General features: G+C 40.6%; 1 protein-coding gene across 1 annotated transcript; it reads right to left on the bottom strand.

The window, feature by feature from the left end:
• Positions 1-969: 969 nt before the first annotated feature.
• On the bottom strand, positions 970-24222 carry LOC133558371 (protein phosphatase 1 regulatory subunit 1B-like). Its single transcript, XM_061909691.1, has 5 exons — positions 23935-24222; positions 11147-11230; positions 10980-11052; positions 1381-1470; positions 970-1321 (listed from the first exon to the last, which is right to left on the bottom strand). The coding sequence occupies exons 1-5, from the start codon at positions 24049-24051 to the stop codon at positions 1215-1217; spliced, it is 471 nt and encodes a 156-aa protein (XP_061765675.1). The 5' UTR covers positions 24052-24222; the 3' UTR covers positions 970-1214.
• Between the last annotated feature and the right edge of the window lie 100 nt (positions 24223-24322).

The following is a 24322-nucleotide window of genomic DNA, read 5'->3' as shown; positions in this document are numbered from 1 at the left end:
AAAGATCAATCCATAATGGATCCAACACAGTCGCGAGAGTCCAGTCCAAAGCGGATCCAACACAGCAGCGAGAGTCCCGTTCACAGCGGAGCCAGCAGGAAACCATCCCAAGCGGAGGCTGATCAGCAGCGCAGAGATGTCCCCAGCCGATACACAGGCGAGCAGTACATGGCCACCGGATCGGACCGGACTCCCTCCACAAAGGAGAGTGGGACATAGAAGAAAAAGAAAAGAAACGGCAGATCAACTGGTCTAAAAAGGGAGTCTATTTAAAGGCTAGAGTATACAAATGAGTTTTAAGGTGAGACTTAAATGCTTCTACTGAGGTAGCATCTCGAACTGTTACCGGGAGGGCATTCCAGAGTACTGGAGCCCGAAATGAAAAAGCTCTACAGCCCGCAGACATTTTTTGGGCTTTGGGGATCACTAATAAGCCGGAGTCCTTTGAACGCAGATTTCTTGCCGGGACATATGGTACAATACAATCGGCAAGATAGGATGGAGCTAGACCGTGTAGTATTTTATACGTAAGTAGTAAAACCTTAAAGTTACAAATATGTGCCACACTGTGAACCCACACCAAACAAGAATGACAAACACATTTGGGGAGAACATCCGCACCGTAACATAAAACGTAACAAATACCCAGAATCCATTGCAGCACTAACTATTCCGGAATCTACAATATACACCCCCGCTACCACCAACCCCCACCTCAATTCCCCACCCCATCTCCCGAATTTGGAGGTCTCAAGGTTGGCAAGTATGGATGAGTCAGGTGTGTCTTGACTGGCTCCGCCGAAACCCTGAGGCCGACTCACCGAACCCCTAGGGTTCGATCGAACCAAGGTTAAAACCACTGCTCTGGTTATAGTTCTGATGTGAGGTTTCTTAAATAATATATAAAAATATATCTGCAAAACACGTCTTTAAACAAAGCTGCAACAGGGAAATAGCAATATACACAAATAACCTGCATGGTGGTTTTATTCACAACCAATAGAAAGCATATAGAATAATCATTTACAGTATACACACAAAAGCATGACATTCACAATCATATACAATGCATACTGTATAGTGCACTTTATTGTTGATAAAACTATGGTTGGCCTTTGTCCGTTAGCCATCCCTCAGGCACGCTCACACACACACATATTTACATGACATTCACAACCACGCACACACACAAGCGTCCGCATTAAGATGTTCTGTCATTCTCCGCCGTCACTCATCTTGGCGTTTTCCTCCATCTTTCCCTGATGGCAGGTGACGCTCCCCGAACACAAAGGCTCCGGAGACTTGTTTTCTATTCTCAGATCTGCAAAAAGTAATATATTTGATGAAGTAATTAAGAAAGACAGGAAGTATTTTCTGTACCGTTATCCTCCTCTCCAGAAGGCGGGTCATCCTGGTCCACAGAGCTCATGTCTATAGAGGACAGGTGCGCTTGGGCCATTCGTTGCACAGCTGAAATGCCCAAAAAATAAAATGGGATTTTACATCCTCCACAAACTCCTATAAGGACAAAAAGTGTTAACACACGCCTCTTAATTGATTAATTCATCAATCAGTACTGAGGTTAGAGCAAGGGGGTCGACAACCCAAAGCGTTGAAAGAGCCATATTGGACCAAAAATACAAAAGAATAATCCGTCTGGAGCCGCAAAAAAAATGAAAAGCCGTATATAAGTCTTATAATGAAGGCAACACGTGACGTCTATATTAGCAATAATAGCCTACTATCAAAATGACTATGTGTCGGAGGCTGAAGCAAATCTTTGTTGACAGAAATGTTGAAATTTCATATTTATTCTACACATTTTTCCAACATTAGAAACAATTAGTAAATCAGAGGCCACTCAGAAGGTGAAATAATTACTGGAGATGACTGTTTTTTAATGGCCAAAGGTATCGATGTGTGTGTCCAAGTTGAAGGAAACGGCAGGCTGTCTTCTTTTAATAGATTTATTCAAATTTTTGGCAAGCTAGGTATTGTTTGCTGTGGTCTGGAACAACATGGCACACAATCTGAAATGCAGTCAGTATTACATACAGATAATGTGTCATGAGACATGCAAAACTAAATTATATACAAAGAGGATAAAAGTAAAAAAAATTAAATGAACTCAAATATACCTACAAACGAGGCATAATGTGTAATGCATAATTAACGTTGACCCCGACTCGAACAAGTTGAAATACTTATTCGGGTCTCATCGTTTAGTGGTCAATAGTATGTACTATGTACTGTACTGTGTAAACTGTACTGTTTCATGTAATATTCTCTTCCTTTGCAATCTACTAATACATACAAGTTTCAATCAATCAATTAATTAATACAGCTAGCCTAAATAGCATGTAAGCATTGATTAGCTTGCAGTCATGCACTCACCAAATATGCCTGATAAGCACTCCAACAAGTCAATAACATCAACAAAGCGCACTTTTGTGCATTGTGGGGCGGTATAGCTCGGTTGGTAGAGTGGCCGTGTCAGCAACTTGAGGGTTGCAGGTTCGATTCCCGCTTCCGCCATCCTAGTCACTGCCGTTGTGTCCTTGGGCAAGACACTTCACCCACCTGCTCCCAGTGCCACCCACACTGCTTTAAAAAAAAATGTAACTTAGATATTGGGTTTCACTATGTAAAGCGCTTTGAGTCGCTAGAGAAACGCGCTATATAAATATAATTCACATTCACGCACAGCATAAAACTTTTGGTGGACAAAGGAGTTGAAGATTTTACATGTAAACAAACTGTTGCTTCACAGTCCACACTATGGTGAGTTCAAGAACTGCTCAAATTAGTTGGACAAAATGATGTTCACAAACATATTAAACAGTGGGCTTACTAACAATTGTGAAGGTTTGTGTCAGAACACACACTAAAACTGAAAAAATATTTTCCCCCATATTTTACCATTTTCAATCCTTTTTTAAAAATGCTCCAGGGAGCCACTAGGGTGGCACTAAAGAGCCGCAAGCGGGTTGCTGACCCCTGAATAGGCAAACCTAGCTTAGGCAAGGCAAGGCAACTTTATTTATATAGCACATTTACAGCATTTTTCAAATTGAACCGAAGTGCTTTGCAGGTTAAAAAGCATAGAGCAAAAAAAAAATTAAAAAAGCTTAGAACACTTCACTCAACACAGATGTCATAACGTCACCTTTAAGCATTCAAACACAGCACTTTGGAACAAGGATGAAGTGATAGAAGAAAAGTACCAATATTATAACTCTGTTCATTTCAGCATAGGAGGAAGTCATGTGCAAGTTTCACTATTGCACCTTGTTGCCCATAACTGTGGTGCATTCAAGGACCCTGGATGAAAGTTGGAAACAGAGGCATCATCTTAATATATGTTTTTTTTTTGTCGATATGAGAGTCCTAAATCCAGCCCAGAAGACACTTTCTACCCACAGCTTGTTTTTACTGCCATATTATCAAATTAAAGTGAGAACATTATATGCTAAATATAGTTTAAAGTTAAAGTTAAAGTACCAATGTTTGTCACACACACACACACTAGGTGTGGTGAAAATTGTCCTCTGCTTTTGACCCATCCCCTTGTTCACTCCCTGGGAGGTGAGGGGAGCAGTGGGCAGCAGCAGTGGCCGCGCCCAGGAATCATATATAAAGTATATGTTGACCTAAACATATAAAGAAGTTTAAAAATGTGAATAATTATATTCACATAACCTCCACATTCTCATTTCCCCCCTACAAAGAAAATGTTTGGTGGTGTCCTGATAATAATCCATTCCATTTTCTACCGCTTATTCCCTTTCGGGGTCGCGGGGGGCGCTGGCGCCTATCTCAGCTACAGTTGGGCGGAAGGCGGGGTACACCCTGGACAAGTCGCCACCTCATCGCAGGGCCAACACAGATAGACAGACAACATTCACACTCACATTCACACACTAAGGCCAATTTAGTGATAATGATATTAATTTTTAATGCAATGTTATACCTTGTTTTTATTCCTTTGAAGTTGTCGTGACAAGTCACAGCCTCTCAGCTACTCATAGCAAAAGCAGATAAAAATAATAAAAACTGTATAATGGTGGCAGAGGGGTTAGTGCGTCTGCCTCACAATACGAAGGTCCTGCAGTCCTGGGTTCAAATCCAGGCTCGGGATCTTTCTGTGTGGAGTTTGCATGTTCTCCCCGTGAATGCGTGGGTTCCCTCCGGGTACTCCGGCTTCCTCCCACTTCCAAAGACATGCACCTGGGGATAGGTTGATTGGCAACACTAAATTGGCCCTAGTGTGTGAATGTGAGTGTGAATGTTGTCTGTCTATCTGTGTTGGCCCTGCGATGAGGTGGCGACTTGTCCAGGGTGTACCCCGCCTTCCGCCCGATTGTAGCTGAGATAGGCGCCAGCGCCCCCTGCAACCCCGAAAGGGAATAAGCGGTAGGAAATGGATGGATGGATGGATATAATGGTAAAAATATCCCATTAAATTATAAGAACATTTAAAACAATCTCGGGCTTCACGGTGGCAGAGGGGTTAGTGCGTCTGCCTCACAATACGAAGGTCCTGCAGTCCTGGGTTCAAATCCAGGCTCGGGATCTTTCTATGTTGAGTTTGCATGTTCTCCCCGTGAATGCGTGGGTTCCCTCCGGGTACTCCGGCTTCCTCCCACTTCCAAAGACATGCACCTGGGGATAGGTTGATTGGCAACACTAAATTGGCCCTAGTGTGTGAATGTGAGTGTGAATGTTGTCTGTCTATCTGTGTTGGCCCTGCGATGAGGTGGCGACTTGTCCAGGGTGTACCCCGCCTTCCGCCCGATTGTAGCTGAGATAGGCGCCAGCGCCCCCCGCGACCCCGAAAGGGAATAAGCGGTAGAAAATGGATGGATGGATGGATATAATGGTAAAAATATCCCATTTAAATTTTAAGAACATTTAAAACAATCTCAATGTGCTGTTAAAAACTACACTATATTGCCAAAAGTATTTGGCCACCTGCCTTTACTCACATATGAACTTGAAGTGCCACCCCATGGAATTGTCCAAAATGTTTTGGTATCCTGGAGCATTCAAAGTTCCTTTCACTGGAAATAAGGGGCCAAGGCCAACTCCTGAAAAAACTATCCCACACCATAATTCCTCCTCCACTAAATTTCAGACTATGCACAATGCAGTCCGAAATGTAGCGTTTTCCTAGCAGCATCTAAACCCAGACTGGTACGTGCTTTACACCAATGCATCACACGCTTTGCATTGGACTTGGTAATGTATGGCTTAGATTCAGCTGCCCGGTCATGGAAACCCATTCCAAGAAGCTCTCTGCATACTGTATGTGGGCTAACTGGAAGGTCACATGAAGTTTGGAGCTCTGTAGCAATTGACTGTGCAGAAAGTCTTTGCCCTATGCACTTCAGCATCCGCTGACCCCTCTCTGTCAGTTTACGTGGCCAACCACTTGGTGGCTGACTTGCTGTTGTTCCCAAACTCTTCACTTTTCTTATGATAAAGTTGACTTTGGAATATTTAGGAGCGAGGAGATTTCACGACTGGATTTGTTGCACGGGTGGCATCCTCCGACAGTTCAACGCTGGAAATCATTGAGAGCGGACCATTCTTTCACAAATGTTTGTAGAAACAGTCTCCATGCCGAAGTGCTTGGTTTTATACACCGGGCACCTGATTCTCATCATTTGGATGGGTGGCCAAATACTTTTGGCAATATAGTGTATCTATTCATCCAAAATAAACGGCATGAAATTAATTAGCAGCCTTGCAAAATGCGTGCCCCAAACAAAAACTGGGCGCCATAAACTTAACTGTTAGGCCAGGCCTGGTCAATTCTTTTACTTTGGTGGGCCAAATTTAGAGGAAAAAAATTTGTTTTTAGGAACACTAATACAAAACCTCACAATAATGTCTGAATGCTAAAAACATTATGACAAACCGCCTTAAAAACGGAATGGAATTTTAATTTTTTTTACTGGATTAGACAGCCAGAATGTACATAAAAATTAAGAATGTGGGATTTACAATATTAACTACGAACGATAAAACACTGAATATTCGTCATGTGAACGTCACACTCCCTCTCGATCGTCATATTTTACAATCAAAAGAAACACAATAAAAATGCAATAAACACAGCAAAATATGAACGTGAAGGTTAAGAAATAAAAACACCTATGATAAAAAAGCGCTATACAAGTACAATCCATTTATTTATCTGATATATCAATCAATCAATGTTCATTTATATAGCCCTAAATCACTAGTGTCTCAAAGGGCTGCACAAACCACTACGACATCCTCGGTAGAGCCCACATAAGGGCAAGGAAAACTCACACCCAGTGGGACGTCGGTGACAATGATGACTATGAGAACCTTGGAAAGGACCACATATGTGGGCAACCCCCCCTCTCAAGCAGGTCTAACATGATACTGTGAAAGTTCAATCCATAGTGGATCTAACACAGCCGCGAGAGCCCAGTCCAAAATCTGATATTAGATAGTTTAGATTAGATAGTACTTTATTTATTCCGTCAGGAGAGGTCCTTCAGGAAAATTTAAATTTTCAGCACAATCCCATTCAATATCAGACAAACATTACAGGGAGACAGAACAGGATCGCTGACGGGTCTGCCGGCTTCCAGCGCCCCTTACAAAAACGATGACAAACAGGTAAACAAGGTGGGGGGCGGAGAAAAAAATAGAAGATTAAAATAAAATAAAATCGGTCTTAGCCTGGGCCCCGGAGAGGGGGTGCAGACTGAGGCCAAGGGAAAAAAACAACTCATAGCCATAGTACACATCCCTCTTACATGTGTGTAAGAGGGAAACATCAAACATCAAAGAACACAGAGGACATTAAAGACATTAAAGCAGCAGATACAACCAGACACTTCTACATACAGCTATGAATAAAAAGTAAAAGAAGCATATCCACTGTGGTGGCCTCTGCGGTGTTCCACGCAATCGTCCGCTGGGGTGGAGGGAGCATGGCCAGAGACAGGAGCAGACCCAACAAAGCAACCAAGACAGCCGACTCCACTCTCGGACAGTGTCCAGTCCGCATGGATGAGCGAGAATACGTCCAAGGTGACTGAGGTGTCCGACACCTGCTCACCCAGCCAAGACACCGCGAAGCCTCTCCGTCCCAGCGCTAGCTCCGCAGCCCTGTCCCCCTCATCCGCACCTCCTCCAATCCCTCCAAACTCTGCAGCCCTGTCCCCTCATCCGCATCTCCTCCAGTCCCTCCAATATCACTAAGCTTTAGAACTCTGTTGTAAAAATCTTCTTCCGCGTCTGTCTCTCTGTGGAAACGCTCCCCACCCACCCTGCTTGGTGCCTCGTCTGAGCTGCTGTGACTTAGATTACCATAGTACCGTTTTTTCCGCACTATAAGGCGCACCTAAAAACCTCAAATGTTTTCAATAGCTGACAGTGCGCCTTATAATCCGGTGCGCCTTATATATGGACCAATATTGAGCCACAATAAGCGGTAAAAATAGATGGATGGATGGATGGAGGTCTCGCAACTACGGTAAGCAGCCGCCAACCTTATTTTCCCCCGTAGAAGAAGAAGCGCGCGGTGCATGCTGGGATATATGACTGCGGGAGGCGTGCCGTTCCTGTGTGTTTAAGTAAAGACCCCAAAATGGCTCCTATTAAGAGACACGCTTACGACGCAGAGTTTAAACTCAAGGCGGTCAGTCACACAGTAGAAGACGGAAATAGAGCAGCAGCGAGAGAATTTAACATTAACAGCAGCGACATTGACTCGTTTAATGACGACTTCGACGAGACGGAGCCGGGCATGTTGGATGTCGTATTCGCCCAACTGTTTAATTCGGACACTGAAGAAGAACAATTTGAGGGATTCTTGGATGAGGAATAACTTAATAAAGTGAGCTTTAGATGTTTATTTTGTGTGTTGTGTGTGACATTATCGCTTGAGCAACGTTGAGTTATTGATATATTATTGCTTTGCACTATTTCGAGTGTTAGTATATTGTGATTGCACTAATATTTCATTTACCGTAACAGTATCAGACTGTTTTTTACGTGTTTATTGAATCGGGGAAAATAATAAAATAGCTGTTTATTCATTTTGGGAGTGATTGGCTCCTATGGCTCCTGTGCAGTTCAAGTACCTAGGAGTCTTGTTCATGAGTGGGGGAAGAGTGGATCGTGAGATCGACAGGCGGATCGGTGCGGCGTCTTCAGTAATGCGGACGTTGTATCGATCCGTTGTGGTGAAGAAGGAGCTGAGCCGGAAGGCAAAGCTCTCAATTTACCGGTCGATCTACGTTCCCATCCTCACCTATGGTCATGAGCTTTGGGTCATGACCGAAAGGATAAGATCACGGGTACAAGCGGCCCAAATGAGTTTCCTCCGCCGGGTGGCGGGGCTCTCCCTTAGAGATAGGGTGAGAAGCTCTGCCATCCGGGAGGAGCTCAACGTAAAGCCGCTGCTCCTCCACATCGAGAGGAGCCAGATGAGGTGGTTCGGGCATCTGGTCAGGATGCCACCCGAACGCCTCCCTAGGGAGGTGTTTAGGGCACGTCCAGCTGGTAGGAGGCCACAGGGAAGACCCAGGACACGTTGGGAAGACTATGTCTCCCGGCTGGCCTGGGAACGCCTCGGGATCCCCCGGGAAGAGCTAGACGAAGTGGCTGGAGATAGGGAAGTCTGGGCTTCCCTGCTTAGGCTGCTGCCCCCGCGACCCGACCTCGGATAAGCGGAAGATGATGGATGGATGGATGGATGGGAGTGATTGGAGTTGTCAGATCGCTGGTTTCTAATCTATTAATAAGGTTTGACTGACCTATCTGACTGTTTTGTTGACATTCCCTTTAGCGCAGCTCCATCCAAAGCAGGGGCGCTCACACTTTTTCTGCAGGCGAGCTACTTTTCAATTGACCAAGTCGAGGAGATCTACCTCATTCCTATTTATAATTTATATTTATTTATTTATGAAAGAGACATTTTTGTTGACAAGTTAATGGTGTTTAATGATAATACAAGCATGTTTAACACACATAGATTCCTTTCTTTCATGAAGACAAGAATATAAGTCGGTGTATTTGATTCTGATGACTTGCATTGATTGGAATTAGACAGTGGTGCTGATAACGTCCGCATTTTCAAATGGAGGAAAAAAAAAGTCCTCCTTTCTGTCCAATACCACATGAAAGTGGTTGGATTTGGCATCTCATTTGTCCAACTTGCATACTCGTTTTTAAACACTTTGTTATGAGAGTAGCATATGTGTGTGGCCCTTTAATGTCTGGCAGCAGGTGAGTGACGTCAGTGAGTGTGCGGGTGGGCAAGCAAGTGAGAAAGCGGTCGCTGAGGGCGGGGGAGAAATACATTGGCATCAAACTCCGTAGCTTGCTAGCTTGTGCACGCTAGCTTTCTGAGACTCTTATTTTGTTAGCACAGGCAGGATGAAACAGGTCTTTTATGGTGAAGACAGGAACTGTGCTGTCGGTCTTTAGAGTTTTGACAGTAGGTACGGAGTCTCTAGAAATAAAATGTGTTTCTCTGCGTCCGCCCTGTTAGTGATTTTTTTCTTAAATATGAGCTCGCAGCAGCCAGCGTCATCTCACAAGATCCTCGGGTGCCGAGAATGTCAAACAACTGACTAAAGTGAAGTCTTGGTATGATTGAGGATTGCTCATTTTTATGTCTATTTTTTAATGCCTGGCTTGAGATCGACTGACACACCCTCCGAGATCGACCAGTCGATCGCGATCGACGTAATGCCCACCCCTGATCTAAAGGATGCATAACGTAACCCCAGCCTCTACTGTGTCATGCCTGTAAGATTATGTTTTTTTTTTTGCCATGTTTGGTCAGGTTATGTTTTGTTGTTTGGACATTAAGTTCTGTCTTTGCACTTCCTGGTTTGTTTTCGTTTCCATGCCAACCCATTAGTTTCACCTGGTCTCCTAGTCACGTCCCTGTCCTCAGCCTCACACCTGTTCTCACTAATCATCACAGCTGCTATTTAAGTCATTCTTTTTCTGTCTTGGTCCTGGCATCTATACCCTACCCATGCTGTTCCTACCTTCATGCCCTCGTTCACAGTTCCATGTCGTGTAAGTTTTTGTTTATAGTTCATAGTTAATTGCCTTTGTGCTAAGTCTTTTGTTTACGTCCATAGTTTATGCCATAGTGCAAGTGTTTGTTTCCATAGCCAAGTTTTGTACCTCCATTGTGAGCGCTTTTTGTTCGTCTTTTGTTAGTTATAGTGTTAAAATAAAAAGATGTACTCACATTCACGTCTCGCTCGTGCTAAATTTCCTCTGCGTCAACGAAAAGATGACATACTGTAGCATCTATTCTATGTGCCTCATATAGGCCTTATATATGAACAAAGTTTTAAAATAGGTCATTCATTGAAGGTGCGCCTTATGATCCGGTGCGGAAAATACAGTAACTAATTTGGTTACCATAGTAACTAGTACGTCATGCAAAAGCACAGATTCCAACCATTGAAGTACTTTGTATAGTTCAAGACTAAGGGTCATTTGAAAACATCACTGCACATCATAATGGCGGCTATGGTTTCCATCTAAAAAATAAAAATAAAAAATTGAGGGGAATGTCCGACGGGCCAGATTGAAAAACTTAACGGGCCTTGATTGGGCCATTTGAACCAATCAGGAGCTTGTTTTTTGGCAATACCCATGCATACATCATAGCTATGTATTGTAAAATAAACATCTGGAGTCAGGAATTCACATGTGTAATATTCATATCTGAGTGAATGAGCTTGTGTTTGTGACAGCGCAGGTCCAGTTGTGTGTCTATCCCATAATCCAGGATGATCCAGAACACACAGTCACAGCTGTCCTCACTTCTAATCTCTCTCACACACACACACACAATATAAACATTTTTTGGACGCACTGACAGATCCAGAGCACATGTACAGTGTTCCCAAATTGTTATGCAACACAAATGTGGACCAGGCAGGTCACTTCCAGAGCACACTGACCTTTAAGTGAGGGCGGCTGGTACGTGTGGGCCATCATTTTGGCTTTCAGGGCGCCCTTTTCTCCCAGAACCCACTGCAACACCACACGTAAGAACAACATTAAAGTACCTGTCATGTTAATTTGACTGACCGTTTAAGATTGTTGTTTTCATTGAAGTCCAGTTCACCTGAGGAGACCCGCAGTCCTCTTCCGGCGATGGCGGGTCAGTCAGTCTGAAGAGGGTGGCGGGCGTCGGCCTCCGACGTCGAATCTGAACACCAACGACGTTAAGCCACTTTGAAGCACATCAGGTCACGCAAGAACCCCCTATTGTAAGTTTGGTGCAGATCTGGATAAAGGTGCTGATCCAATATTGAGGCACAGTGTTTTTGCAAACCCTGTTTCCATATGAGTTGGGAAATTGTGTTAGATGTAAATACAAAAGGAATACAATAATTTGCAAATCCTTTTCAACCCATATTCAGTTGAATGCACTACAAAGACAAGATATTTAATGTTCAAAATCATAAACTTTTTTTTTTTTTGCAAATAATAATAAACTTAGAATTTCATGGCTGCAACACATGCCAAAGTAGTTGGGAAAGGGCATGTTCACCACTGTGTTACATCACCTTTTCTTTTAACAACACTCAATAAACGTTTGGGAACTGAGGAAACTAATTGTTGAAGCCTTGAAAGTGGAATTCTTTCCAATTCTTGTTTTATGTAGAGCTTCAGTCGTTCAACAGTCCAGGGTCTCAGCTGTCATATTTTACGCTTCATAATGCATCACACATTTTCGATGGGAGACACGCCTGACTGCAGGCAGGCCAGGAAAGTACCCGCACTCTTTTTTTTACGAAGCCACGCTGTTGTAACACGTGCTGAATGTGGCTTGGCATTGTCTTGCTGAAATAAGCAGAGGCGTCCATGAAAAAGACTGCGCTTAGACAGCAGCATATGTTGTTCCAAAACCTGTATGTACCTTTCAGTATTAATGGTGCCTTCACAGATGTGTAAGTTACCCATGCCTTGGGCACTAATGCACCCCCATACCATCACACATGCTGGCTTTTGAACTTTGCGTCGATAACAGTCTGGATGGTTCGCTTTCCCTTTGGTCTGGATGACACGATGTCGAATATTTCCAAAAACAATTTGAAATGTGAACTCGTCAGACCACAGAACACTTTTCCACTTTGCATCAGTCCATCTTAGATGATCTCGGGCCCAGAGAAGCCAGCGGCGTTTCTGGATGTTGTTGATAAATGGCTTTTGCTTTGCATAGTAGAGCTTTAACTTGCACTTACAGATGTAGCGACAAACTATATTTAGTGACAGTGGTTTTCTGAAGTGTACCTGAGCCTATGTGGTGATATCCTTTAGAGATTGATGTTGGTTTTTGATACAGTGCCGTCTGAGGGATTGAAGGTCATGGTCATTCAATGTTGGTTTCCGGCCATGCCGCTTACGTGGAGGGATTTCTCCAGATTCTCTGAACCTTTAGATTATATTCTGGACCGTAGATGTTGAAATCCCTAAATGTCTTGACATTGCACTTTGAGAAACGTTGTTCTTAAACTGTTTGACTATTTGCTCACACATTTGTGGATAAAGGGGTGTACGTCACCCCATCCTTTCTTGTGAAAGACTGAGCATTTTTTGGGAAGCTGTTTTTATACCCAATCATGGCACCCACCTGTTCCCAATTAGCCTGCACACCTGTGGGATGTTCCAAATAAGTGTTTGATGAGCATTCCTCATTTTTATCAGTATTCATTGCCACCTTTCCCAACTTCTTTGTCACGTGTTGCTGGCATCAAAATCTAAAGTTAATTATTATTTGCACCAAAAAAAATGTTTATCAGTTTGAACATCAAATATGTTGTCTTTGTAGCATATTCAACTGAATATGGGTTGAAAAGGATTTGCAAATCATTGTATTCCGTTTATATTTACATCTAACACAATTTCCCAACTCATATGGAAACAGGGTTTGTATTTGCCCCCTCTGTTTCCACCATTCAGCTCCCTCCTGACCCCTCTGTGCCGCATTCTGTCGTCTAATCTTGGGTCTTTTCCTCTTGTCATTCAAAAATGTTGACCTTTTTGTGCAGATCAGGATAAAAGTGCAACTTTTACTTTTGTTCACATTCGGAAAAGTCTCACTCTCGCCTGTTGCGTTACTTTAAGTTGGCATCATTTCTTGTTACCACTATTCACAAATAAAAAATAAAAAGGGCCAATTGAATGGGTACATACCGTTTTAATGGATGATTGAATGGCAAAAAGACACGATAGCCTCCTCTTGTAGCTCAGCCATTCTTTTTACGCCACTCATGATATTTTTTGCGCTACATTGGCTTCTGTTTACCCCAGAGTCAAATAACTTGGTACGTGACACTTGTTAACTCGCTAACTAATAAAATTCACATCGACGTCCCACTGGGGTGAGTTTTTCCTTGCCCGTGTTTGGGCTCTGTACCGCAGATGTCGTTGAGGCTTGTGCAGCCCTTTGAGACACTTGTGTTTTAGGGCTATATCAATAAAAATTGATTGATTGATTGATATGATCTCCTCTCTGAGCTGCAACCTTATCGTGGTAGAGGAGTTTGCATGTCCCAATGATCCTGGGAGCAGTCTACATGTGCTTTGTGGACTTGGAGAAGGCATTCGACCGTGTCCCTCGGGAAGTCCTGTGGGGAGTGCTCAGAGAGTATGGGGTACCGGACTGTCTTATTGTGGCGGTCCGCTCCCTGTACGATCAGTGCCAGAGCTTGGTCCGCATTGCCGGCAGTAAGTGGAACACATTTCCAGTGAGAGTTGGACTCCGCCAAGGTTGTCCTTTGTCACCGATTCTGTTCATAACTTTTATGGACAGAATTTCTAGGCGCAGTCAAGGCGTTGAGGGGTTCCGGTTTGGTGGCCGCGGGATTAGGTCTCTGCTTTTTGCAGATGATGTGGTCCTGATGGCTTCATCTGACCGGGATCTTCAGCTGGAGCTGGATCGGTTTGCAGCCGAGTGTGAAGCGACCGGAATGAGAATCAGCACCTCCAAGTCCGAGTCCATGGTTCTCGCCCGGAAAAGGGTGGAATGCCATCTCCGGGTTGGGGAGGAGACCCTGCCCCAAGTGGAGGAGTTCAAGTACCTAGGAGTCTTGTTCACGAGTGAGGGAAGAGTGGATCGTGAGATCGACAGGCGGATCGGTGCGGCGTCTTCAGTAATGCGGACGTTGTACCGATCCGTTGTGGTAAAGAAGGAGCTGAGCCGGAAGGCAAAGCTCTCAATTTACCGGTCGATCTACGTTCCCATCCTCACCTATGGTCATGAGCTTTGGGTCATGACCGAAAGGATAAGATCACGGGTACAAGCGGCCGAAATGAGTTTCCTCCGCCGTGTGGCGGGGCTCTCCCTTAGAGATAGGGTGAGAAGCTCTGCCATCCGGGAGGAACTCAAAGTAAAGCCGCTGCTCCTTCACATCGAGAGGAGCCAGATGAGGTGGTTCGGGCATCTGGTCAGGATGCCACCCGAACCCCTCCCTAGGGAGGTGTTTAGGGCATGTCCAACCGGTAGGAGGCCACGGGGAAGACCCAGGACACGTTGGGAAGACTATGTCTCCCGGCTCAGCCTGGGAACGCCTCGGGATCCCCCGGGAAGAGCTAGACGAAGTGGCTGGGGAGAGGGAAGTCTGGGTTTCCCTGCTTAGGCTGTTGCCCCCGCGACCCGACCTCGGATAAGCGGAAGATGATGGATGGATGATTGATTGATTGATTAACTGCTAGCATGCTATCAAGCTAATATTAACATGCAAATGTTAGCATGCTATCAAGCTAATATTGGCACGCAAACTTTTACATGCTATCAAGCTAATATTGGCATTCTAACTTTTTTTTTTGCGTTTTTTTTAACTTTTTTCTCTAACTGCGCCGCCATACACCTTACAGCCGTATTACTTATACCAAAATGGATACGTGGATGATACAGCAGAGGATTGGGAGAATATCATGTGGTCAGATGAAACCAAAATAGAACTTTTTGGTATAAACTCAACTAGTCGTGTTTGGAGGAAGAAGAATACTGAGTTGCATCCCAAGAACACCATACCTACTGTGAAGCATGGGGGTGGAAACATCATGCTTTGGGGCTGTTTTTCTGCTAAGGGGACAGGACGATGGATCCGTGTTAAGGAAAGAATGAATGGGGCCATGAATCGTGAGATTTTGAGCCAAAACCTCCTTCCATCAGTGAAGCTTTGAAATTATTTTCCACCATAATTTACAAATACATTCTTTAAAATTCCTACAATGTGAATTCCTGGATTTTTTTTTTCACATTCTGTCTCTCACAGTTGAAGTGTACCTATGATGAAAATTACAGACCTCCGTCATCATTTTAAGGGGGAGAACTTGCACAATCGGTGGCTGACTAAATACTTTTTTGCCCCACTGTAACTGTAGTGCATTCAAGTACCCTCAATGCTACCCTACTGCGTTGACTCCAAACCGTATCCAAGTTTCATTTCTATAGTTCTGTCCTCTTGAGAAGACATTACAACATGTGAGGGAGAAGGATCTACAGTACTCACTTTTGTAATGGCTATCCCGCCCTATTTATAAAACTACGCCAGCCATTTAGGTACTAACTGTAAGGAATGATTCACCTTGGTGCAAAGTAGGTATTTAACATCGCCCAAAGCCCAATAAGCACAAACTTCAAGCGAGCAGCAACATGATGGTGATGTTCATGCGCTCTCCTGCAAAGGAGAGTGAGTCATTGACCCCATTGAGTTACGCAACAAAGTAAATGCAATAATGTGGAATAGTAAATGCTATGAAATGCACTTCCTGTATTGTCTTCATTGCATTGGTGACCTAAACAGGAACTGTGGAGGAAAAGATACCATATATTAATCTGTTTTGAAGCATCATGTAAATAATAGGCGCTACATGAGGACTTGTCAGCCAATCGGGGTGAAGAGCGTGGGTTTGAAATGTGGGCGGCATCTACGCTTCTGCTTCCCGCGCATGTAGGACGTGGATTTGTTTTAGCGTGCAGAGGTCAAACCAAGAATGGCGGAGTGGTTTTGAGAAAAAAGCTGCCAAATGAAACAAGAAATCTTGCCATCAGGCTTCTGGCCTACTGAGATTATCTCAGTTTGTTTTTTTTTCCTTAAAAACTATCAAAAGGGGAAATGCTCTCCCGCAATTTAAGTGGGACTTTACATAACTCCTTCCAAAATGACCTCTTTTTGACCTGCGTAATCTCATTTTTAATATTGCTAACAGCGCTTTGTGTGCCATTTCTGCTCCTTCGCTTGGTTTTGTGTCTCATCGCTTTTGAAAGAAAACTGCAGCTTAATCCCGGCGCTGGCCATAACCTGCTGCCAACGCAGTAAGACTTAAAAAAAAAAGAAAAAAAATGCAGAATTGCAAAGTCCTGCCACTGGTGTTACATAACTGTCAGTTGAGTGGGAAAAAGGTCAAAAAGTTGGGCGATGATTCTTTAATCATAACCAAAATAGACGTTTGTTCAGTGAGTTTCAGTGCAGATTGGTAATGTGCATTAATGGGAATATACTCTAGTGCTATACTACTATTATTACTTTGAATAGTAATAAAAATAATATGTATTTTTTTAAAGTAGGATTAATATGTTTCAGGAGCAAAAAAAAAGTCCAAAAGTAAAAGCTTGTAATTACACAACTTTAACCTTTGGGGACCAAGCATGTCAGTTGTATTCATTGTAATGTTTACATTCTCACAATATTGATCAATTTAGGGTTGATTTGATTAAATATGGCCAGAATTTTTTTTATTGATTTTATTATTTAGACATTTCTATAATCTCCTTGCAAGCCGTGTTTGGTTCCATTGACTCCCATTACAGTATACAAACATACTTTTATTAAATTCGTCCCACCGAAAATAATTATAGGATCTTATGACAAAAAGGTCATATAACCACACACACACACACACACATATAATGTATATCCATCCATCCATTTCCTACCGCTTATTCCCTTTGGGGTCGCTAGTGCCTATATCAGCTGCAATCGGGTGGAAGGCGGTTTACACTCTGGACAAGTCGCCACCTCATCGCAGGGCCAACACAGATAGACAGACAACATTCACACTCACATTCACACACTAGGGCCAATTTAATGTTGCCAATCAACCTATTCCCAGGTGCATATATATATATATATATATGTATATATATATATATATATATTATATATATATATATATATATATATATATATATATATATATCCATCCATTTTCTACCGCGTATTCCCTTTTGGGGTCACGGGGGTCGCTGGCGCCTATCTCAGCTATATATATAATATATGTGTGTGTGTTTTTTTGGGGGGGGACATACATATATATATATATATATATATGTATATATATATATATATATATGTTTTTTTGGGGGGGGGAAACAAAAAAAAACATATATATATATTGCGATGATAAAAATGTACTATACATCTTTTTAGTGTTGCATTTCTATCATGAGTAAATTAAATAATAATATTTAAAATATATATATATATATATATATTTTTTTTTTTTTAAATATTATATATATATGTTTTTTTTTATATTATTATTTAATTTAATCATGATAGAAATGCAACACTAAAAAGATGTATAGTACATTTTTATCATCGTAATAATTATTTTTAAAACACTGTTAGAATTGGGATAGTTACTAGTTTTAGGGCACGTCCAACCGGTAGGAGGCCACGGGGAAGACCCAGGACACGTTGGGAAGACTATGTCTCCCGGCTGGCCTGGGAGCGCCTCGGGATCCCCCGGGAAGAGCTAGACGAAGTGGCTGGGGAGAGGGAAGTCTGGGTTTCCCTGCTTAGGCTGTTGCCCCCGCGACCCGACCTCGGATAAGCGGAAGATGATGGATGGAAGTAAAAATTCAAAATCAAAAAAATATGTTTTATGCTGCATTGTTATTATTTAAAAACGATTATAATTTTAAGAATTATTGAAATACATCTACACCATTTAAAGATGTACAATTATCAATTTGATTATTTTTACATTTTTCATAAATATATATAATATACGATATAATACTCTGATAATTAATTATTATTAACAGAATCATTTTTAAATTATATAATAACAGGTAAAATGCAGCATAAAAACTATGTACAGTATATGTTTTTTGTTAATATTTTATTATAATAAATTGAACCAATTAATCCCCCCACCTCCAGTAATTTCCTCATTTATTTTCTTCACAGGAAAAAATAAATAACAGGTAGTTGTCATTAGGGGGCATTAGTTGCGGCTCTTATGGCATCTGTAAAGCTTCGGTTTGCAGTCAGGTTTAAAGAGAAAGTGTTGACAGCTGCTAAACACTGTCATATATTTTGGGGATCATGGACATACTTATTTGCAGAATGTCCTTAAAAATAGTTAAGCGCTCCAGTTATATAGTGGATCTTTGACTGCCGCTTAAAAACAGCATTGCTTTCTTGTCACATGGAGGGTCTTAGACTTGTGCTTTTTTGCTTAGAGGCAGAGAGCTTCTGTTGTATAGAGCAGTGGTTCTCAACCTTTTTTCAGAGATGTACGCCCTGTGAACATTTTTTTAATTCAAGTACCCCCTAATCAGAGCAAATCATTTTTGGTTGAATAAAAAGAGATGAAGAAGTAAAATACAGCACTATGTCATCAGTTTATGATTTATTAAATTGTATAACAGTGCAAAATATTGCTCATTTGTAGTGGTCTTTCTTGAACTATTTGGAAAAAAAAGATATAAAAATAACTAAAAACTTGTTGAAAAATAAACAAGCGATTCAATTATAAATAAAGATTTCTACACATAGAAGTAATCATCAACTTAAAGTGCCCTCTTTGGGGATTGTAATAGAGATCCATCTGGATTCATGAACTTAATTCTAAACATTTCTTCACAAAAAAGAAATCTTGAACATCAATATTTATGGAACATGTCCACAAAAAATCTAGCTGTCAACACTGAATATTTCATTGTTTTATTTTTCTTTTCACAGTTTATGAACTTACATTCATATTTTGTTGAAGTATTATTCAATAAATATATTTATAAAGGATTTTTGAATTGTTGCTATTTTTAGAATATTTTTTAAAAATCTCACGTACCCCTTGGCATACCTTCAAGTACCCCCTGGTATAGAGGATCTTTGACCATCATTTTTACAATAAATCCGTAAAATCATAGAGAATATTTGACCAGCATTTTTGTAGTTAGTGCATGGGTCTGCAACCCAAAACGTTGAAAGAGCCATATCGGACTTAAAATACAAAAAACAAATCAGTCTAGAGCCACAAAAAATGAGAAGTCTTATAATGAAGGCAACATATGACATAAGTGCCTGTATTAGCTATAATAGCCTACTATCAAAATGACTGTGTCGCAGGCTGAAGCAAATCTTCGTTGAGAGAAATTTTGAAATTAAAAAAGGATTCTACACATTTTTACAACCTTAGAAACCATTAGTAAATCAGAGGCTATTTAGAAGGTGAGATAACTCCCTGAAATTACTGTCTTTTGACGGCTAAAAGTATAGATGTGTGTGTCCAAGTTTAAAGAAATGGCAGGCTGTCTTCTTTTAATAGATTTATTATAATCTACGGCAAACTAGGTAATGTTTGCTGTAGTCTGGAACAACATGGGACACCAACTATCTGATATGCAGCCAATATTACATGCAGATAATGTTTCATGAGTATGCAAAACCTAAATTATATACAAAGAGGATAAATGGCAGGCTGTCTTCTTTTAATAGATTTATTATAATCTATGGCAAGCTAGGTAATGTTTGCTGTAGTCTGGAACAACATGGGACACCAACTATCTGATATGCAGCCAATATTACATACAGATAATGTTTCATGAGTATGCAGAACCTAAATTATATACAAAGAGGATAAAAGTAAAGGAAATAAAATGATCTCAAATATACCTGCAAACGAGGCACAATGATGCAATATGTACATTGAGCTAGCCTAAATAGCATCTCTGACCAAATATGCCTGATTAGCACTCCACACAAGTCAATAACATCAACAAATCTCACCTTTCTGCGTTCACGCACAGCATAAAACTTGTGGTGGACAAAATGAGACAAAGAAGGAGTGGCAGATTTTATATGTTAACAAACTGTTGCAATTGTTTGTATTTTTCCCCCCATCTTTTTCCATTTGCAATCCTTTTTTAAAAATGCTCCAGGAAGCCACTAGGGCAGTACTGAAGAGCCGCGGGTTGCTGACCACCGAGTTAGTGCTTAAAAATAGTAGAGCACTCCTGTCATATAGAGCAGTAGTCCCAAACCAGCGGTCCAGGGACTTTGTACCGGTCCGTGAAGCATTTTCTACCGGGTCGGAGAGAAACATTAAATAATTTATAAAGGACAGCATTTTCTCTGACTTAACATTGGCCTGTCCCACGAGACCAGGGGTGTCAAACTTGTTTTCATTGAGGGCCACACCGCAGTCATGTCTGCCAATAAAGGGCCACTTGTAACAGTAAACAATTAATTAATTTGCCGTTGATTTTAAATAAATTAAAAAATATATATGTATAGAGTAAAAAAAATATGTGGATTTGACCACTGTTTTTTTACATGGAAAAAAACTGACAGCTTAGTTGCCAGACTTTTACTGTAAAATATATGGTGATATTTTATTATTATTTTGACAACATATTACTGTAAATATAAATACAGTATCGCTGTTTAATTTTTTTGGCAACTTAATTGCCAATTTTTTACCATTATAAAATATGGTACCACAAAATAATCAACTGTAGATTTAAAAAAAGACAAAACTGACAGCTCAGTAGACAGAATTTTACTGTAAAAAAAAAAAAAAACATTGCTTGTTTTTTTTCAACTTACAGTAATTTGCTGTAAAAAAAAAACTCCCTAAATTTTACAGTAAGATCTATCGGTCATTTTTATAGTGTACAATTTGATGGATAACTTGCTTCAAAACCATAAGTTAAGCAGATATTTAAGTATTTATTTGGATTTTGACCAACAAAGTTAGATAACATAATAATTGTTGCAATATTGGACACAATTTTTTTTCCCTGTCAAACTAGAAAAAAACCCTAATACCTTTTAGTAAGAAAATAAGAAAGTAAAGAAAGACAATATAAGGTATTTTACAGACACATTATTTCTAGGCTTTTGCAGGCCATATAAAATGACGTGAAGGGCCACATCTGTAAATGTGACCGATTGTAGCCAAAGGCTGATTTCCATCAGCATCTCATTGCAAAGAAACAAGCCCAGGGCTCCCACTAATTCAGCGTTATAGTGAGTTGTATTTTCTACAAGTGGGAATTAAGCCGGTTCTTGAAAATATTGCCTACATTAAACCGATCTTTGGTGGAAAAAAGGTTGGGATCACTGATCTAGAGGATCTTTGACTAGTGTGTTTTGCAGTGTGTCCTTAAAAACAGCAGAGTGCTCCTGTCGTTGAGAGGATATTTGACCAGAGTTTTTGAAGGACTTATTTAGGTATTTCCAAACAGAGCGCAACGCTGTCATCCTTGACCAGCGTTTATGATGCATGTCTAAAAACAGCACAGTGCTCCTGTCCTACAGTATAAGGATCTTTAGCACATCAGTATTGTTTCTGTTTTAATGAGACCTGGTTTTTGATTGCCCATTTTCCGTGAACATATACTACAGCAGGGGTCAGCAACCTTTTTGAAACCAAGAGCTACTTCTTGGGTACTGATTAATGCGAAGGGCTACCAGTTTGATACACACTTAAATAAATTGCCAGAAATAGCCAATTTGCTCAATTTACCTTTTATATATATATATATATATATATATATATATATATATATATATATATATATATATATATATATATATATATATATATATATATATATATATATGATTAGATTAGATTAGATTAGATAGTACTTTATTCATTCCGTCAGGAGAGTTCCTTCAGGAAAATTACAATTTTCAGCACAATCCCATTCAAGATCAGACAAACATTAAAGGGAGACAGAACAGGATCGCTGACGGGTCTGCCGGCTTCCAGCGCCCCTTACAAAAAAAGATGAGATACAGGTAAACAAGAGGGGGGGGAATAGAAGATTAAAATAAAAATAAAAATAAAAAAAAATCGGTCTTAGCCTGGGCCTTGGAGAGGGGGTGCAGACTGAGGCCAAGGGGAAAAAAAAATATATATATATATATATATATACACACACATATACATATATATACATACACACATATACATACATATATATATATATATATATATATATATATATATATATATATACATATATATGTATATATATATATGTATATTTGTGTATGTATATATATGTATATGTATAAAATTGGTATTTCTGTCTGTCATTCCATCGTACATTTTTTTTCCTTATACGGAAGGTTTTTTGTAGAGAATAAATGATGAAAAAAACACTTAACTGAACGGTTTAAAAGAGTAGAAAACAGGGAAAAAAATTAAAATTAAATTTTGAAACATAGTTCATCTTCAATTTCAACTCTTTAAAATTCTAAATTCAACTGAAAAAAAGAAAAGAAAAACTAGCTAATTCGAATCTTTTTTAAATAATAAAAAAAAAAATTCTGGAACATCATTAGTGATTTTTCCTGATTAAGATTAATTTTAGAATTTTGATGACATGTTTTAAATAGGTTAAAATCCAATCTGCACTTTGTTAGAATATATAACAAATTGGACCAAGCTATATTTCTAACAAAAACAAATATTTTTTTTTTCTAGACTTTCCAGAACAAAATTTTTAAAAGAAATTCAAAAGACTTTGAAATAAGATTTAAATTTGATTCTAAAGATTTTCTAGATTTGCCAGAATATTTTTTTTGAATGTTAATCATAATAAGTTTGAAGAAATGTTTCACATATTCTTCATCGAAAAAACAGAAGTTAAAATGAATAATTAAATTAAAATGTATTTATTATTCTTTACAATAACATTTTTTTTTTACTTGAAGATTGATTTAAATTGTCAGGAAAAAAGAGGAAGAAATTTAAAAGGTAAAAAGGTATGTGTGTTTGAAAATCCTAAAATAATTTTATAATAGACTCCCTTTTTAGACCAGTTGATCTGCCGTTTCTTTTCTTTTTCTTCTATGTCCCACTCTCCCTTGTGGAGGGGGTCCGGTCCGATCCGGTGGCCATGTACTGCTTGCCTGTGTATCGGCTGGGGACATCTCTGTGCTGCTGATCCGCCTCCGCTTGGGATGGTTTCCTGCTGGCTCCGCTGTGAACGGGACACTCGCTGCTGTGTTGGATCCGCTTTGGACTGGACTCTCGCGACTGTGTTGGATCCATTATGGATTGAACTTTCACAGTATCATGTTAGACCCGCTCGACATCCATTGCTTTCCTCCTCTCCAAGGTTCTCATAGTGATCATTGTCACTGACGTCCCACTGGGTGTGAGTTTTCCTTGCCCTTATGTGGGCCTACCGAGGACGTCGTAGTGGTTTGTGCAGCCCTTTGAGACACTAGTGATTTAGGGCCATATAAGTAAACATTGATTGATTGATTGATTGAAGGTTGTATTTTTTCTCTGAAATTGTTTTTTTGAAAGAAGCAAAGTAAAAAAAATTAACGAATGTATTTAAACAAGTGAAGACCAAGTCTTTAAAATATTTTGTTGGATTTTCAAATTCTATTCGAGTTTTGTCTCCCTTAGAATTAAAAATGTCGAGCAAAGCGAGACCAGCTTGGTAGTAAATAAATACAATTTAAAAAGTAGAGGCAGCTCACTGGTAAGTGCTGCTATTTGAGCTATTTTTAGAACAGGCCAGCGGGCGACTCATCTGGTCCCGCGGGCACTGTGTTGGTGACCCCTGTACTACACATACATACATACATACATACACACATACATACATACACTAACAACAACACAATGCATAATCCTCACCAGCTCCACCTGCCCTGGGTCCAGCTGTGTTGGTATTGCTGAAGGCACTGAGAACTGGATCTTCCTTCTTGCATCATTGTCTGCATTGTCAATCTTTGGTGGCAGAACTGGCTCCATGGCAACGCTCAACCTTCAAGGCTCTAATATGAGACTACCCAATTTGTAACAAAATATCCAAAATCCCTCACCGGGCTGTCCGTCCCACTGCTACTCCCACATCAACACTCTTTCCACGGTCGTGATGAGGATTATAATGTTGTCTGTTGTTGCCGGAAATATCGCGATATATGGACTCACAAATGATATGCTGCAGCTGCTGACGTCATACAGAATATGGCAGCGGCTGCTCTTTAAACCGGCGGACTCTAGGACCCAGAAGCAAGCTGTG

The sequence above is a fragment of the Nerophis ophidion genome, linkage group LG08 (assembly GCF_033978795.1).
Source record: "Nerophis ophidion isolate RoL-2023_Sa linkage group LG08, RoL_Noph_v1.0, whole genome shotgun sequence".
In the NCBI taxonomy this organism is placed as follows: domain Eukaryota; kingdom Metazoa; phylum Chordata; class Actinopteri; order Syngnathiformes; family Syngnathidae; genus Nerophis; species Nerophis ophidion.
Note: the sequence above shows the minus strand (reverse complement) of the source record. Positions and strands in the feature narration are given on the sequence as shown.

Coding starts and splice junctions, on each gene's coding strand:
- LOC133558371 (XM_061909691.1), bottom strand. CDS start 24,051: ATGGAGCCAGTTCTGCCACCAAAGATTGACAATGCAGACAATGATGCA. Junction 11,231..23,934: donor ACCCAGGGCAGGTGGAGCTG/GTGAGGATTATG, acceptor GTTGGTGTTCAG/ATTCGACGTCGGAGGCCGAC. Junction 1,471..10,979: donor CCAGCCGCCCTCACTTAAAG/GTCAGTGTGCTC, acceptor TGGGCATTTCAG/CTGTGCAACGAATGGCCCAA.